Source organism: Bufo gargarizans, chromosome 1, assembly GCF_014858855.1.
Source record: "Bufo gargarizans isolate SCDJY-AF-19 chromosome 1, ASM1485885v1, whole genome shotgun sequence".
NCBI lineage: Eukaryota > Metazoa > Chordata > Amphibia > Anura > Bufonidae > Bufo > Bufo gargarizans.
The window spans coordinates 671,724,621-671,741,888 of NC_058080.1; the positions used below are offsets into that span (position 1 = coordinate 671,724,621).

At 43.9% G+C, this 17,268-nt stretch overlaps 1 protein-coding gene across 2 annotated transcripts in view; it reads left to right on the forward strand.

Annotated features, from left to right (window-relative positions):
• Positions 1 to 1,404: 1,404 nt before the first annotated feature.
• Positions 1,405 to 17,268, forward strand: part of TENT2 (terminal nucleotidyltransferase 2) — a 59,642-nt gene continuing 43,778 nt past the window's right edge. For both annotated transcript variants that reach the window (XM_044276121.1, XM_044276122.1), the window contains exons 1-3: positions 1,405 to 1,673; positions 4,518 to 4,637; positions 13,504 to 13,747. In XM_044276121.1, coding sequence (XP_044132056.1) covers positions 1,534 to 1,673; positions 4,518 to 4,637; positions 13,504 to 13,747 — 504 coding nt within the window. In that variant the 5' untranslated portion in view covers positions 1,405 to 1,533. The remainder of the gene's footprint in view (positions 1,674 to 4,517; positions 4,638 to 13,503; positions 13,748 to 17,268) is intronic.

A 17,268-nucleotide genomic window follows, 5' to 3' on the forward strand; every position in this document is an offset into this window, starting at 1 on the left:
TCATATTGTGTCAACTTCAAACGGATCCGTCCCCATTGACTTACATTGTAAGTCTGGACGGATCAGTTTGCCTCCGCACGGCCAGGCGGAATCCCGAACGCTGCAAGTAGCGTTCAGGTGTCCGCCTGCTGAGCGGAGCGGAGGCCAAACGCTGCCAGACTGATTCATTCTGAGCGGATCCGCGTCCACTCAGAATGCATTAGGGCAGGACGGATGCGTTCGGGGCCGCTTGTGAGAGCCTTCAAACGGAGCTCACAAGCGGACAGCCGAACGCTAGTGTGAAAGTAGCCTAAGACTATAAAAACTTGTAAACTCAGATTATTAGCCTAAACTTTAAACATGACTATGGGATTCTACTAGGGAAATCATGTTTTAAAATAAATGCCCCTTCCTGGATCCTCCCACTGCTCCATCTTCAGCAGAAGATCAGCGCACAAAGGCCTCATGCGCACGACAGTGTTTTTTCACTGTCAGTGATTTGGCTTCAGTGGTCCATGTCCGATTTTGCTTCAGCAGTTTTTTTCTTGTGTCTTCCTTTTTTTTTGTCTGACGGGGGGGGGGGGGGGGGGGGGAAGGAAGGTTAATGAAAAGTGTAATTTTATTGCACCAAGGTCTTGACCAAAATGGACACGGACGCGGACACGGATGACATACCAGTTATGCATCCATTTTTTTTTTTGACGGACCGATTGACTTGAATGGGTCCGTCCTCCGTTTTCCACTGACAAGAATAGGACAGGTTATATTTTTTTGACGGACTGGAATCACGGACGCGGAGAAAAAACGGAGGACTATCAGTTTTTTTTCACAGCTCCATAGAAATGAATGGGACCTCCGCTAAACTGTGAAAAATGACGGAGCGGACGCGGATGCACACAACGCTCGTGTGCATGAGGCCAAAGGAGAAGGCAGCAGCACCATTTGTGAACTGGTGAGGTCCCTGCTCCTGAGGTTTCTGCCGCTACTATCCGGCCACGGGATACAATAAATAAATAAAACTTTGTTGTTTTCATTGTGTTTGGCGTTTGCTTAGAAGACCGTTGGCCTCCTGGCCAGTAGTTCTGTGGTAATGACATGTACGTTGCCTTTCTTTCCTTCAAGGAATGTATAAAATACATCCGCATATTAAATACAGAGGAGTCCTACCAACTCCACAGCCCTGAAAGTCAAAACGCGAGTGTGAAAGTAGCCTAAACCGCTCTGTCCACAGAAAAATACAAAGCCATGGCTCTTGCGATGTGACCATGAAATAAATAAAAAAATCATGGTGAATTGAGGGGATCCAAAAAGTAACATGCTGCAGGACCAGGCGGCGCTGCGCACGCTCGGGCAGCAGGGGGCAGTACCACGTGATATGTCTTGGTTACCATGCCGCCGCGCTCCTCCCTGACAGACCGCCCCCATCTCTCTCTTCCTGGTGGCCGCCATTTCCTCCGGTGCTGGTGTAGAAAGTCCTAGTATTAGCGGCCGCTTGGTGTTTATCGCTTCTCCCCGGGGCCCCCAGACTAATGTGCGGCCCCAGCCGGGAGGAGCATGTTCCCTAACTCCCCCAGTGTGGGCCGCAGTCCGCACCCCTCCATACAGCGTCACACCGGGGAGCTCCTCAGCACAGTGCCGCTGGCTGTGCCCCCCGAGCTGCTGCACGCCCACCTCACCTACCAGAAAAATGCCAAGTGAGTCCGCCGGGGGGGCAGGGGGCGCTGTGGTGGGGGAGACCGGGCTGTGTGGTTCTACAGGGGGCACCCATTCTCACATATTAGGACTGGGTGGGGCCCCCTCCTGAGGGGTGACCAGTCCTCTAACTTGGCACCCATAGGACTCATTGGGTCTGTGCATCAAATGGAAGCACCCTGCCTGGGCTGGAGCCGAGGGCGCCCATTGTTATCTGTGCTCCTGCTGCTGTCATTTAGGAGAAAAACTGTGAATAATTAGCATTTTAGGTCCGTTTGTGAGTCCATCAAATTGGAAAGTTGGGTAATAACTAATATGGCTGCTAAAGCGATGATCACCCAGCTTTCCCAGGTCACGGAATGGAAAAATCTGACAGAAGGGATGTATAGGACACTAGTCACCAGTGATATCCCCCGCAGGACCAGTGTTTGGGGGGTCCCTGACAGTCTTCTCCATATCTAGGAAGGACTGTATGATGTATGGTCATGTGACTGCTGCAGCCAATCACTGACCTCAATGCATGGACAGAGCGGTGGTCAAATTTGCATCCATTTCTCTGCCTCTACTATGGCTGTAGTAGACGACAGAAGTGTTTCTTGACCTCTGTGTCTCTATAACTACTCCGATCAAACCTGCCCTGTGTGGTCTGATCCCGTAATCACGTGCAGTAGCGGACAGAAGGATCAGGCTGCACATGAAGACACATAGGCCTACATAGGAGCTGTATACACAAAACCTGGGATGCCCCACCTGCGGCCCTCCAGCTCTTTCAAAACTACAACTCCCAGCATGCCCTGATAGGTGAAGCCTGTCCCGGCATGCTGGGAGATGTAGTTTTGAAATGGCTGCAGGGCCGCGGGTTGGGCATTCCTGCTGTAGGCTGCCTGGGCATGCTGGGAGTTGTGGTTCTGCAACAACTGGAGGGCCGCAGGTTGGGTATCGGCACAAAACGATCTCAGACTTTTATTTAGAGCAGTTGTCCAGTTTTAAGAGGAAAACCTACAATTTAGGGAATAGACCTGTGATACGCCGCCTCTCTGGTTCGGATAACTGGGTTCTGTCTTCCTGGATGCTGCAGTGACATCACATCATCACTAGCGAGGTGCACTGAAGAGGCCAGTGATTGGCTGCAGCAGTCACATGATGTCACTGCAGCAGCCATGATAAGAGCCCTGCCATCAGAACTGGAGCAACAGCATGGGATCTGTCAATCATCTGTTCTTTATTACAGGTTGATCCCCTGAGTTATCCCATTACCTCTTGAAATCTGACAACCCCTTTAAAGGGTTGTCTTACTTAAAGGGAACCTGTCACCGGGATTTTGTGTATAGAGCTGAGGACATGGGTTGCTAGATGGCTGCTAGCACATCCACAATATCCAGTCCCCATAGCTCTGTGTGCTTTTATTGTGTAAAAAAACCCGATTTGATACATATGCAAATTAGACTGAGATGAGTCCTGTACGTCAGAAAAGTCAAGGACAGGACTCATCTCAGGTTAATTTGCATATGTATCATCGGGTTTTTTACACAATAAAAGCACACGTGGCTATGGGGACTGGGTATTGCAGATGTGCTAGCGGCCATCTAGCAACCCATGTCCTCAGCTCTATACACAAAATCCCGGTGACAGGTTCCCTTTAAGCAAACGACATTTATTATGCAGAGAAAGTTAATACAAGGCACTTACTAATATATTGTGATTGTCCATATTGCCTCCTTTACTGGCTGGATTCATTTTTCCATCACATTATACACTGCTTGTTTCCATGGTTACGACCACCCTGTAATCCATCAGAGGTAGTTGTGCTTGCATACTATAGGAAAAAGTGCCAGCCTCTGTGCACTGACTGGGTCCTGGCTAGTCCTTTTTCTTATAGTGTACAAGCACGACCACCACTGCTGGATTGCATGGTGGTCGTAAACCATGGAAACGAGCAGGGTATAATGTGATGGAAACATGAATTCAGCCAGCAAAGGAGGCAATATGGACAATAACTATACATTAGTAAGAGCCTTGTATTAAAGGGGTCGTCCAGGTTTAGAGCTGGACCCGGACTTATCTCCATTTTCACCCAGGCAGCCCCCCCGACTTGAGCATCAGAGCAGGGCAAAGGCATTTTCTTAAGTTCCGGTGACGTAGTGGGCTCTCCATAGGGCTGCCAGGCGGAGGCTTACGCCCAGCAGTGAGCGCAGTGACGTCACCGGCACCGATGGGCGGGCTGTAGCCTGTAAAACGGCCTAGAGCAGCTCTAAAGCCTGCCCATCAGAGACGGTGGCGTCACCGAACACACTGCTGGGCGGAAGCCTCCGCCCGGCAGTGTGTTATTCTAAATAAAAGAGCCCTTGCCCTGAGCGATCCAGCGCAGGGCAAGGGAGCGCATCGGAGCATGAACTGCTCTAATGCTAACATCAGGGGGGCTGCCTGGGTGAAATTATGGGTATGTCCGGGTTCAGCTCTGAACATGGACAACCCCTTTAACTTTCTCTACATAATAAATGTCACTTGCTGAAGTTAGACCATCCCTTTAAGTCTGTTTCTAAAGTTGTTTAATTCTTAATTTAGATAGTTGCAAGGGTGGACAGGCCCTTTAAGAGGCAGCTCCCAGTAATCTCCTAAATAGAATTACTCGGACAGATCGCCCCCATAGAAGCGGTCCTGAGCTGGGACCCTCTTCCAAATGTCCTAATGGGGCATTTAGACAGGGGTCGTCTTCATGTCCAACCCTTTAATCCACATAAGAGTTTTCTCTTTTTCCGTCAGCTGACTGGTAACAAGGGAGCGTCCGTTATATATGTTGTCTGTGTACGTTGACTGTGAAATATTTCATAACGTGATCTCTTTAGCCTCTCTAGGATGCTGATGAGTGGGAATGTCCTGACGATGCCCTCGCAGCCATGGTCTTATGGGAATCGCACCCCCTTAGTCAGTCCGGGATCCTCACCTTCCCAGTTCCAGAACAGGAAGTGAGTACGGTCAATTGTCACCTGTTTGTCTTCCATTTTTGTACTGTGTCATCCAGGTAGTGAGACATCTGCCTGACCACGTAGGTCCATCAGTTGTCCTGTCTGTATGCCATTCCAATATAACACAGATGGTGACCTGCTGATATGTAACATAAATGCAGACGGCTCCCAAAGGAGAATGCGACCATAGGCGCAGGATGACGCCATCCCTAAATCACTCTATAATTCAGGTGTTCATAAGAATAGATGCCTCCATGATGCCTTTCAAACTGGTGGAGCTTGTGCAGGTTATCATTGGAATTATCATCTTTCAGGTCACAGCACTTGCTGCTAATGTTTCCCTATATAGTCTCTTAACTGTAGACCTCTATTACGTATCCAAAAATCACCAACAAGACCAAAATGAAAATGGAAAATGACCCTGCGCATATTTGCAGATGCAGCATAAAATATAAAATACCAGCCCGCTGATATAGACCCTGTCAGTGGGCATTCCTCTGGGTGTTGCCACAGTGTGGTCTCTAAGGCTAGGGCTACACAGCAACATGTGTCGCCCGACATTTTTGTAATGATAGTCAGTGGTGTCGCACTGTGACCTGTAACGTACTGTGACACCAATGTCTATCATTGCAAAAACAACTTTTTACAGTCATGAAATCGCTTGACACGTGTCACGGTGTAGCTGCACACTTTATTGGTTTGCAACACGTCGCCATGTAGCATCTCATGCTCCGATGCCCTCCCTTGCCCTGTGCTGTTTTGTTTACATTCCACCCAGTAGTGTTCCTGGTGACGTCACCAGCACTAATGGGTGGGCTTTACTGCTGCTCTAGGCTGTTTTACAGGCTAGGGCAGCGCTAAAGCCCACCTATTAGTGCCGGTGACGTCACTGGATCTAATGAAAAAGCCCTTCGGAGCATGAAATATGAGAGGGGCTGCCTAGGTGAAACAGGGGATATGTCCGGGTTCAGCTACGTATTTTGTTGTGTTCCCTTTCCGTTACTTTCGTTTTTACACAGGGGATGTATAGTTTTGGGTCATCAGGGGGCAGGGCAATAGCTGTAGTTTGTTTTGGGGTACTTTCCCACTAGCGTTTTTCTTTTCCGGTACTGAGTTCCGTCCTAGGGTCTCAATACCGGAAAAGAACTGATCAGTTTTATCCTATTGCATTCTGAATGGAGAGCAATCTGTTCAGGATGCGTCAGTTCAGTCCCTCTTACGTTTTTTGGCTGGAGAAAATACTGCAGCATGCTGCATTTTTATCTCCGGCCAAAAATCCTGAACACTTGCCGGAATACCGGATCCGGCATTAAAATTGCCGCATAGACGGATCCGTTCTTCCGGTCCGCGCATGCGCAGACCTTTTAAATCGGTGAAATAAATAAATACCGGATCAGTTTTTTTGATGACACCGGAGAGATTGATCTGGTATTTCAATGCATTTGTCGGATCCGAATCCGGATGCGTCTGACAAATGCCGTCCGGATTGCCAGAATCCTCTGATGCAAATGTCAAAGTACCCTAAGTGGAAGCTTTCTTTATTATATTTTTTGTATACTTAATTATTTTTTTGTTATTTATTTTGTATTTGTTTACATTTTGGATACATTGTTTCCCTTGTAAGCTCCCTTTTTACATTACATTAATGTATTTTTATAATTGATTTTCCCTGTATCTGGGACTAAAGTATTAACCCCAGTTACAGGGGATATGCAGCCTTCTTACAAAGGCTGCTGCGCTGACCAGACCTACTAAGGTCTGACTGACCTACTAAGACTTAGGGCCCATTTACACGTCCGCAATTTGGGTCCGCATTCATTCCGCAATTTGCGGACCTATTCACTTTCAATGGGACTGGAACGGATGTGAATCCGCATATTTTTCGGTATCCGTTTTTTCGGGATCCGCAATTCCGTTCCTAAAAAAAAATAGAACATCCTGTTCTTGTCCGCAATTGCGGACCAGAAAAGGCATTTTCTATTATAGTGTCTGTGATGTGTGGTCCGCAAATTGCGAATCCCACATTGCAGGTGTCCCGTGTTTTGCGGATCTGCAAAACACTTACGGACGTGTGAATGGAGCCTTAGGCTCCATCATAGGGTCTTAATACCGGAGAAAAACGCTTCCTTTGTGTCCCCATTCATTGTCAGTAGGGACAAAATGTAACTGAACAGAACGGAGCGCTCCAAAATGCATTCGATTCCGTTTGCTTGCGTTCCTATATCAAAGAGCATGCTGCGGTTTTCTTTCCGTTCTGACATGCGGAGCAAGATGGATCCGTCATGACCCCCAATGCAAGTCAATGGGGACGGATCAGTTTTCTCTGACACAATAGAAAGCTGATCCGTCCCCCACTGACTTTCAATGGAGTTCATGACGGATCCGTCTTGGCAATGTTACAGATAATACAACCGGATCCGTTCATAACTGATGCAGACGGTTGTATTATCAGTAACAGAAGCGTTTTTGATGAACCCTGCCGGATCCAGTAAAAACGCTGTGTGAAAGTAGCCTTAGTAGTTGCAGCAGTAAGTGGCATTGTCACTTCTTGAACAATATTCATGGCTCTTATAAACCACTGGAAGTCCGTCTGTCTCTGACTAGCTCCCCTCTCATGCAGCTTCACAATTTCCATGCAGACTCTGCTGGAAGTTTTAGAACATCTCTGCAGGTGTTGTTAATGTTCAGTAGTCCATAAGTAGTTAAAAATGTATCTTCTGCATGTAGTACTTTTTCCAGTAGGCTATGCTTAATTTTTTGATTCTTAGTTTTATTTTTAAGTATTACTTGTGGTCCTGGCTTTAGTGCATGTTTCACTCTAAACAAGCCGCATGTAGAGTGTCTCATGTGTACCACCTGGATGATGAGTGTCCTCGGAGTATGCAGTTGTGAGGCACATCGGGATCTCCATGGGGCTGTTACAGCTGCTTGTTAAATCAAAATAGCTTTTAGAAAAAAAAATATTCTTGCATCAGGTAACAGTAGAAGATTGTATTTTTTATCTTCTCTTCAGCTGAACTAGCCTGGCTTTCTTAGCCTCTGTTCATACCACATCTATGATATACAGCTTACCTTATACCAGGGGTGGGGAACCTCTGGTTCATTTCATGTGGCCCCTGCCAGAACATATTGTGAAAATGCAAATGACCGCTTCAATTATGGAAGCGGTCATTAGCATGCAGGAGGCAATGGAAGGTGAGAACAGCACATTGCTAGCTGTACTCCCCTTCCCTGGTCTTCTTCCGGCCCCACGCTGTGTCCTGACATGTACAGTGTCAGGACGTAGTGCACGTAGATGCGCACTATGACCTGATGTTGTGTGCTGTCAGGTCACAGTACAGCGCTGCAGGAAGAAGACCAGGGAGGGTAGGTGAATCTGATAGTGGCAGATCTGAGGTCTGATTGGGGCTGATCTGAGGCTCGGGGGCCTATTGGGGGTTTGATCTGAGGCTGGGGGGTGGGTCTGATGGGGGCTGATCTGAGGCTAGGAATAGCGCCTGTACTCTATGTAATATATATATAGTGCAGGCGCCATTTTGTGCTGCAGAAATACAGCGCTCTAGATTTTTTTTTTATTATTGAAGTGCAATTTCTGTAACTTACCCCTAAGTCACTTATATGTTTGACCCAATATAGCCATCAAATTTTTAAGTTGAGAATTTTGTATGGCTCCGGAACAATGTTTCACATATCCAACTGGCCCTCTGCAGCAAAAAGGTTCCCCACCCCTGCCTTATACAGACGGTCACAGTTGTATCTGATGTGGTCAAATAAAAAAATGTTCTACAACGGCATAGTGCATTTGTGATGAGATCCTTTCGAGGTAGTTTATACACTATATTTGTGCTCCAGTGAACGTGGAGAACTCGGTAGTCCTTTTGCATACGTTAATAAGCAGATTTTTGCCTATTTATGTATAGCGAGTTCCACGCTTTGGACTAGCAGCATGTGTCAGCGAGAGCACCCATCCTGACCTCCCAGCACTGACTGGGTCGCATAGCATACCATTCACACGTCCGCAATTTTTCCGGATCCGTTCTGGATTTTGCGGACCCATTCATTTTCAGTGGGGCCGGAACGGATGCTATGTGCTGTCTGCATCCGCATTTCCAGATCCGCATTTCCAGATCCGCACTTCTGGATCCACAATTCTGTTCTTAAAAAAAAAAAACAAAAAAAAAAAAACATGTTCTATTCTTGTCCGCAACTGTGGACAAGAAAAGGCATTTTCTATTATAGTGCTGGCGATGTGCGGTCCGCAAAATGTGGAACGCACATTGCCGGTGTCCGTGTTTTGCGGACGTGTGAATGGATCCTAACCCTTACAGTTCTGGAATGTACTGGATAACACTAGCAGCATGCTGTCAGTGTTATCCAGTACATTCCAGAGCTGTAAGGGTTACATAGCATCATAAATAAATATAATGCTATGCGACCCTGTCAGTGCTGGGAGGTTAGGATGGGAGCTGTTGCATACTCACGCTGCGAATCCAGAGCGTGACTCTCGCTCGTCTGTAAGGGGCCTTAGACGGATGGATCACACAGGCAATTGTCGGGAGGGAAGCGTTCCTTCCCGGCAATCACCTGCTCGGTAGCAGAGGAGACCACTGCTATATTTACATAAATCTCCATCAATATTTACAGCAATCTCCTCTTCGGTATGGGGAGGATCCATCGCTCGTCCCCAAACTGAATCATTGCCTGCAGCTGATGGCGATTAGACACCACGATCTGCCACTTGCAAACAATGAATTTTAAACCTGTTAAGATTGGGATTCCCTATTCTTCGTGTAATTAGTGGCAGTATTAAACTGCCAGATCATCGATAATGATATAGTTAGCGATGATCTGGCAGACGATCTGCCTCTCTGATACACGCTTAAAGGGAACCTGTCACCTGGATTTTGGGTATAGAGCTGAGGACATGGGTTGCTAGATGACCAATAGCACATCCGCAATATCCAGTCCCCATAGCTCTGTGTGCTTTTATTGTGCAAAAAAACTGATTTGATACATATGCAAATTAACCTGAGATGAGTCAGAGCTTGAAAAAATTACTCTTCTCTGGTCGCACAAGTAAGATATGACTTTTTATGTTAATTTGCATAAAAGGCAGGAAGTACAAAAATGCATAATACTTATTGAATTCGTCTGCAAATGAAATGAAAAGTGTAAAATAAGTTGAAAAAATTTTGTCCCCCCCCCCCCCCCAAAATTAAGTTTCAAGTAAAATTTTCCCAAAAAAAAGTTAAAAAAAAATTGGTAAAAAATAGGGGGGGGGGGGGATAGACATATTGGGTATCGCCGCGTGCGTATTGACTGGCTCTATAAACATATCACATGACCTAACCCTTCAGATGAACAACATAAAAAATAAAAACTGTGCTAAATAAACCATTTTTTGGTCACCTTACATCACAAAAAGTACAACAGCAAGCGATCAAAATGGAGTTTTCCCACCAAAATAGTACCAATCTGACACCTTATCCCGCAAAAAATGAGCCCCTACCTGAGACAATTGCCCAAAAAATTAAAAAACTATGGCTCAGAATATGGAGACACTAAAACATCATTTTTTTTGTTTAAAAAAAGCTGTTATTGTGTAAAACTTACATAAATAAAGAAAAAGTATACATATTTGGTATTGCCGCGTCTGTATCGACTGGCTCTATAAAAATATCACATTACCCAACCCCTCAGATGAACACCGTAAAAAATAAAAACTCTGCTAAATAAACCATTTTTTGTCACCTTACATCACAAAAAGTGTAATAGCAAGCGATCAAAAAGTCATATGCAAACCAAAATAGTGCCAATCAAACCTTCATCTCATCCCGCAAAAATCATACCCCACCCAAGATAATCGCCCAAAAACTATGGCTCTCAGACTATGGAGACACTAAAACATGTTTTCTTTTTTTTTTTGGTTTCAAAAATGAAATCATTGTGTAAAACTTACATAAATAGAAAAAATGGTATACATATTAGGTATCGCTGCATCAGTGACAACCTGCTCTATAAAAATACCACACGATCTAACCTGTCAGATGAATGTTGTAAATAACAAAAAAAAAGTGCCAAAACAGCTATTTCTTGTTACCTTGCCTCACAAAGTGTAATATAGAGCAACCAAAAATCATATGTACCCTAAACTAGTACAAACAAAACTTCCACCCTATCCCGTAGTTTCAAAAATGTGGTCACTTTTTTGGAGTTTCTACTCTAGGGGTGCATCAGGGGGGCTTCAAATGGGACATGGTGTCAAAAAAACCAGTCCAGCAAAATCTGCCTTCCAAAAACCGTATGGCATTCCTTTCCTTCTGCGCCCTGCCGTGTGCCCGTACAGCAGTTTACGACCACATATGGGGTGTTTCTGTAAACTACAGAATCAGGGCTATAAATATTAAGTTTTATTTGGCTGTAAACCCTTGCTTTGTAACTGGAAAAGAAATATTAAAATGGAAAATCTGCCCAAAAAGTTAAATTTTGAAATTGTATCTATTTTCCATTAATTCTTGTGGAACACCTAAAGGGTTAACGACATTTGTAAACTCAGTTTTTAATACCTTGAGGGGTATAGTTTATAGAATGGCGTCATTTTTGGGTGGTTTCTATTATGTAAGCCTCACAAAGTGACTTCAGACTTGAACTGGTCCTTAAAAAGTTGGTTTTTGAAAATTTCTGAGAAATTTCTAGTTTTACTTCTAAACTTCTAAGCCTTGTAAGGTCACCCAAAAATAAAATGTCATTCCCAAAATGATCCTAACATAAAGTAGACATATGGGGAATGTAAAGTAATAACTATTTGTGTAGGTATTACTATGTATTATGGAAGTAGAGAAATTGAAACGTGGAAATTTGCAAATTTTTCAAAATTTTTGGCAAATTTGGTATCTTTTTATAAATAAAAATTATTACTTTTTACTCCATTTTACCAGTGTCATGAAGTACAATATGCCTACAATATACGATAAGTCAAAGCGTTTTAAAGTTATCAGCACTTAAAGTGACACTGGTCAGATTGCAAAAAATGGCCTGGTCCTTAAGGTGAAATAAGGCTGTGTCCTTAAGGGGTTAAGGGCCAGTGTGTGAACTAACAGTGATGCCAGGAAAGTTTAGCTGGTTCTTAAAATGTTTTAATAGCTTTCCTGTTGTAACATAAATGCTTTATAAGATTTGCTGCCTACTTCATAATCCTAAAGATATGTAGCAGACGGTCCTATACATCTTCCATGTCATTAGCAGTGTATAACAGTCATTTTCCTTCTGTTTTAAATGTGTTGTAATTAGAATCTAAAGGTGAAGTCCTTTCCATCTGCACAACTTGTGTGGTCTTGGGTTATGGTTAGTCTCTCATCCCCAAAATGATTTGATTATGGTTGTGGCTTCTCCCCACTTGCTTCCTCCTATTAATGATCCAGCATGTGGAAGATTAGATTGCAGGACGGCACTTAAAGCAGAGTTCCCCAACTCCAGTCCTCAGGGCCCACCTACCAGTCAGGATTTGAGAATATCCCACAGAATGAACACCTGTGGTAAGGCCTAAGGTTTTGACACTAATTAGATCACCTGCTCAATACTAAGGAAACCCTAAAAACATGACCGGTAGGTGGGCCCTGAGGACTGGAGTTGAGGAACACTGACTTAAAGGGTTTATCCTGGTAAATATAATGATGACCTATCCTCAGATCCACTGATCAGCTGCTTTTAAAGTGTTGTCTCACTTCAGCAAAAAGCATTTATTATGTAGAGGAAGTTAATACAAGCCACTTGCTAATGTATTGTGATTGTCCATATTGCCTCCTTTGCTGGCTGGATTCGTTTTCCTATTACATTATACACTGCTCGTTTCCATGGTTACGACCTCCCTGCAATCCATTAGTGATGGCTGTGCTTTCACACTATAGGAAAAAGGACTAGCCTATGTGCGCTCCCATGGTCCCAGCCACCAGAGAGGCCAGCACTTTTTCCTATAGTATGCATGCACGACCACCACTGATGGATTGCATCACCATCACCACCGTAACCATGGAAATGAGCAGTGTATAATGTGATGGGAAAACTAATCCAGCTAGCAAAGGAGGCAATATGGATAATGACAATACATTAGTAAGTGTCTTGTATTAACTTCCTCTACATAATAAATGCTATTTGCTGAAGTGAGACAACCCCTTTAAGGAGCCTCCATGTTCACTGGCGCTCTGGTGAGCGCTGTGGACTCCCAGCAGCTTTCCGATCCTCGTATAGCGGCTGTGCTTTGTATTGCAGATCAGTCCTATTCACTTCAATGTAGCTGAGCTGCGCCTAAGCCAGGTGACCGATGTACGGCGACATCACATGGCCGAGGTACTCATGGAGCGTAGGCCTCTTCTAATACCTGATCAGCAGGGGTTCTGGGTGTCGGACCCTGACAATCTGATATTGTTGACCTGTCTTGGAGATAGGTCATGAATATAATTTACTGAGTAACCCCTTTTAAGATTTAGATAGAAAAACTGAATTGGAGTTATACTTGGGGAATATAGAGCTGATATAAACATAACATTGTAGTCAAACTTCTCATATGTTCAGTGTCAAGATGTGCACAGTGAATTTGGGTTCTTTTTTGCCCAGATTACCATTTTTACTTAGACAATTTCTGCACATTGAATCACTATTATGGTAAGCGCCTCCAACAGTTTGCTTCCTCACTTGAACTTGTATTGCCTATATAAGTGGTGCCCTTCACATTCATGGTACCCATGATATTATCTCTGTTGTAGGCTCACCTTTGTATACTCGTCATCTGGTGGTGGTTTAAGCTGCGATAGAGGAGAAAGTTGCATTTTTATATTTATTTATTCTTTTCTTTTTCTTTTTCATCCAGGAGGAGAAGTGATGAGGGAATTGATCAATATGATCTGAAGAGGCAGAGGTTCCAGTCCCCTCCACAGCCACCTTCTATCTTTCAGCAGTCAGTGCCTTTCAGCGATGACCTCTATTACTCCTTTTCAGGGATGCCATTGAGGCAGTCCCCTCAGATCCCTGATGTAAATGGTCGTGTTCCGTCTTCAGGAGACTCTTGGTTGTTTGAAGAAGTAGAAACCACTTTGCCTGTTGCTAATGACAAGGTAGAACGGGGAGCAATCTTTTGTTTGCCATTATACTTTTTTGGCTTTTGATGAATGACATGGCTTGGGTGCTATTACCTTATCCTGGGTTCAATTCTGATCTGCATGTTTCTATTCACTAGGGTTTCCTTCAGTTACTCTACATTCTTAAGGGCTCCTTCTGCCTTGCGATTGGACTCGCCATGGTAGAATTATGGGGCTCTGATCGGGTGCCATTACAGCCTGGGGCTTTGGGAAACTTCCTAGGCCTGTCATAGCTAACTGCCTGAAAAGCCTTGCATGAGGCACAGCTTCTCAGGAAGCGTGTCAGAATCCCATAGACTACAATAGTATTCAGTGAGCACCACAGCCTTTTCAAATAATTGCTCAGTGGTGGGTGTCAGAACCCCATCAATTACATCCTGGTTGTCACTATTAAACACTCACACTCACTATTAAACACACCCCTTTAATAAAAAAAAAACAATAAAAATAAGATTTTTAGCCCAAAATGAGTAAAAGCACCCCCTGGAGGTGGCCATAGCCTTTATGGCTATATTGATTGTCATTTTAATGGTAAAGCTGTTCATATCAATCAGATTCCTGTCTTGCGACCAGGCAATTTACTAGAGAAAATACTGGGGCTTGTTGCACCATTTTGTAACGTATATTTGATGGAATCTACGATTAAGGCTCCAGTGCAGATTCCATCAAAACTACAGTACAAAATGGCGCAGTATGCCACACTATTTTCTCCAGTAAAATGCCAGGTCACATGACATGAGTCGGATGGATTTCATTATATTCCATCATGTGACGGACTCTGCATTTCTGTTTTCTCTGTTCTCCCCCAATGCAGCCTAAGCTGTAAATGAACTTTTAGCCTCATTTATCAAAGGTAACAAAAAAAGGCACAGGTTAGTGGCATAAATATACAGCTGCCAATAGTTGCATATTGCAGACAATTCCAAACACATCAGAGGCGTGCACGTATTCATAAGGCCAATTGCTTTTTCCAATTTCAGTGCTCAAAATATGCCATTATTAACCACTTCAGCCCCGCTAGGTGAAACCCCCTTCATGACCAGAGCACTTTTTACACTTCGGCACTACACTCCTTTCACCGTTTATCGCTCGGTCATGCAACTTACCACCCAAATGAATTTTACCTCCTTTTCTTCTCACTAATGGAGCTTTCATTTGGTGGTATTTTATTGCTGCTGACATTTTTACTTTTTTTGTTATTAATCAAAATGTAACGATTTTTTTGCAAAAAAATTACATTTTTCACTTTCAGCTGTAAAATTTTGCAAAAAAAACGACATCCATATATAAATTTTTCGCCAAATTTATTGTTCTACATGTCTTTGATAAAAAAAAAATTTTGGGCAAAAAAAAAATGGTTTGGGTAAAAGTTATAGCATTTACAAACTATGGTACAAAAATGTGAATTTCCGCTTTTTGAAACAGCTCTGACTTTCTGAGCACCTGTCATGATTCCTGAGGTTCTACAATGCCCAGACAGTAGAAAACCCCCACAAATGACCCCATTTCGGAAAGTAGACACCCTAAGGTATTCGCTGATGGGCATAGTGAGTTCATAGAACTTTTTATTTTTTGTCACAAGTTAGCGGAAAATGATGATGATTTTTTATTTTATTTTTTTTCTTACAAAGTCTCATATTCCACTAACTTGCGACAAAAAATAAAAAATTCTAGGAACTCGCCATGCCCCTCACGGAATACCTTGGGGTGTCTTCTTTCCAAAATGGGGTCACTTGTGGGGTAGTTATACTGCCCTGGCAATTTAGGGGCCCAAATGTGTGAGAAGAACTTTGCAATCAAAATGTGTGAAATCCAAAAGGTGCACTTTGGAATATGTGCCCCTTTGCCCACCTTGGCAGCAAAAAAGTGTCACACATCTGGTATCGCCGTACTCAGGAGAAGCTGGGCAATGTGTTTTGGGGTGTCATTTTACATATACCCATGCTGGGTGAGAAAAATATCTTGGTCAAATGCCAACTTTGTATAAAAAAATTGGAAAAGTTGTCTTTTGGCAAGATATTTCTCTCACCCAGCATGGGTATATGTAAAATGACACCCCAAAACACATTCCCCAACTTCTCCTGAGTACGGCGATACCAGATGTGTCACACTTTTTTGCTGCCAAGGTGGGCAAAGGGGCACATATTCCAAAGTGCACCTTTCGGATTTTGCAGGCCATTTTTTACAGATTTTGATTGCAAGGTACTTCTCACACATTTGGGCCCCTAAATTGCCAGGGCAGTATAACTACGCCACAAGTGACCCCATTTTGGAAAGAAGACACCCCAAGGTATTCCGTGAGGGGCATGGCGAGTTCCTAGAATTTTTTATTTTTTGTCACAAGTTAGCGGAAAATGATGATTTTTTTTTTCTCTTTTTTCCTTACAAAGTCTCATATTCCACTAACTTGCGACAAAAAATAAAAAATTCTAGGAACTCGCCATGCCCCTCACGGAATACCTTGGGGTGTCTTCTTTCCAAAATGGGGTCACTTGTGGCGTAGTTATACTGCCCTGGCAATTTAGGGGCCCAAATGTGTGAGAAGAACTTTGCAATCAAAATCTGTAAAAAAAAATGACCGGTGAAATCCGAAAGGTGCACTTTGGAATATGTGCCCCTTTGCCCACCTTGGCATCAAAAAAGTGTCACACATCTGGTATCGCCGTACTCAGGAGAAGTTGGGGAATGTGTTTTGGGGTGTCATTTTACATATACCCATGCTGGGTGAGAGAAATATCTTGGCAAAAGACAACTTTTCCCATTTTTTTTATACAAAGTTGGCATTTGACCAAGATATTTTTCTCACCCAGCATGGGTATATGTAAAATGACACCCCAAAACACATTCCCCAACTTCTCCTGAGTACGGCGATACCAGATGTGTCGCACTTTTTTGCTGCCAAGGTGGGCAAAGGGGCACATATTCCAAAGTGCACCTTTCGGATTTTGCAGGGCATTTTTTACACATTTTGATTGCAAAGTTCTTCTCACACATTTGGGCCCCTAAATTGCCAGGGCAGTATAACTACCCCACAAGTGACCCCATTTTGGAAAGAAGACACCCCAAGGTATTCCGTGAGGGGCATGGCGAGTTCCTAGAATTTTTTATTTTTTGTCGCAAGTTAGTGGAATATGAGACTTTGTAAGGAAAAAAGAAAAATCATCATTTTCCGCTAACTTGTGACAAAAAATTCTAGGAACTTGCCGTGCCCCTCACGGAATACCTTGGGGTGTCTTCTTTCCAAAATGGGGTCACTTGTGGCGTAGTTATACTGCCCTGGCAATTTAGGGGCCCTAATGTGTAAGAAGTACCTTGCAATCAAAATGTGTAAAAAATGGCCTGCGAAATCCGAAAGGTGCACTTTGGAATATGCGCCCCTTTGCCCACCTTGGCTGCAAAAAAGTGTCACACATCTGGTATCGCCGTACTCAGGAGAAGTTGGGCAATGTGTTTTGGGGTGTCATTTTACATATACCCATGCTGGGTGAGAGAAATAT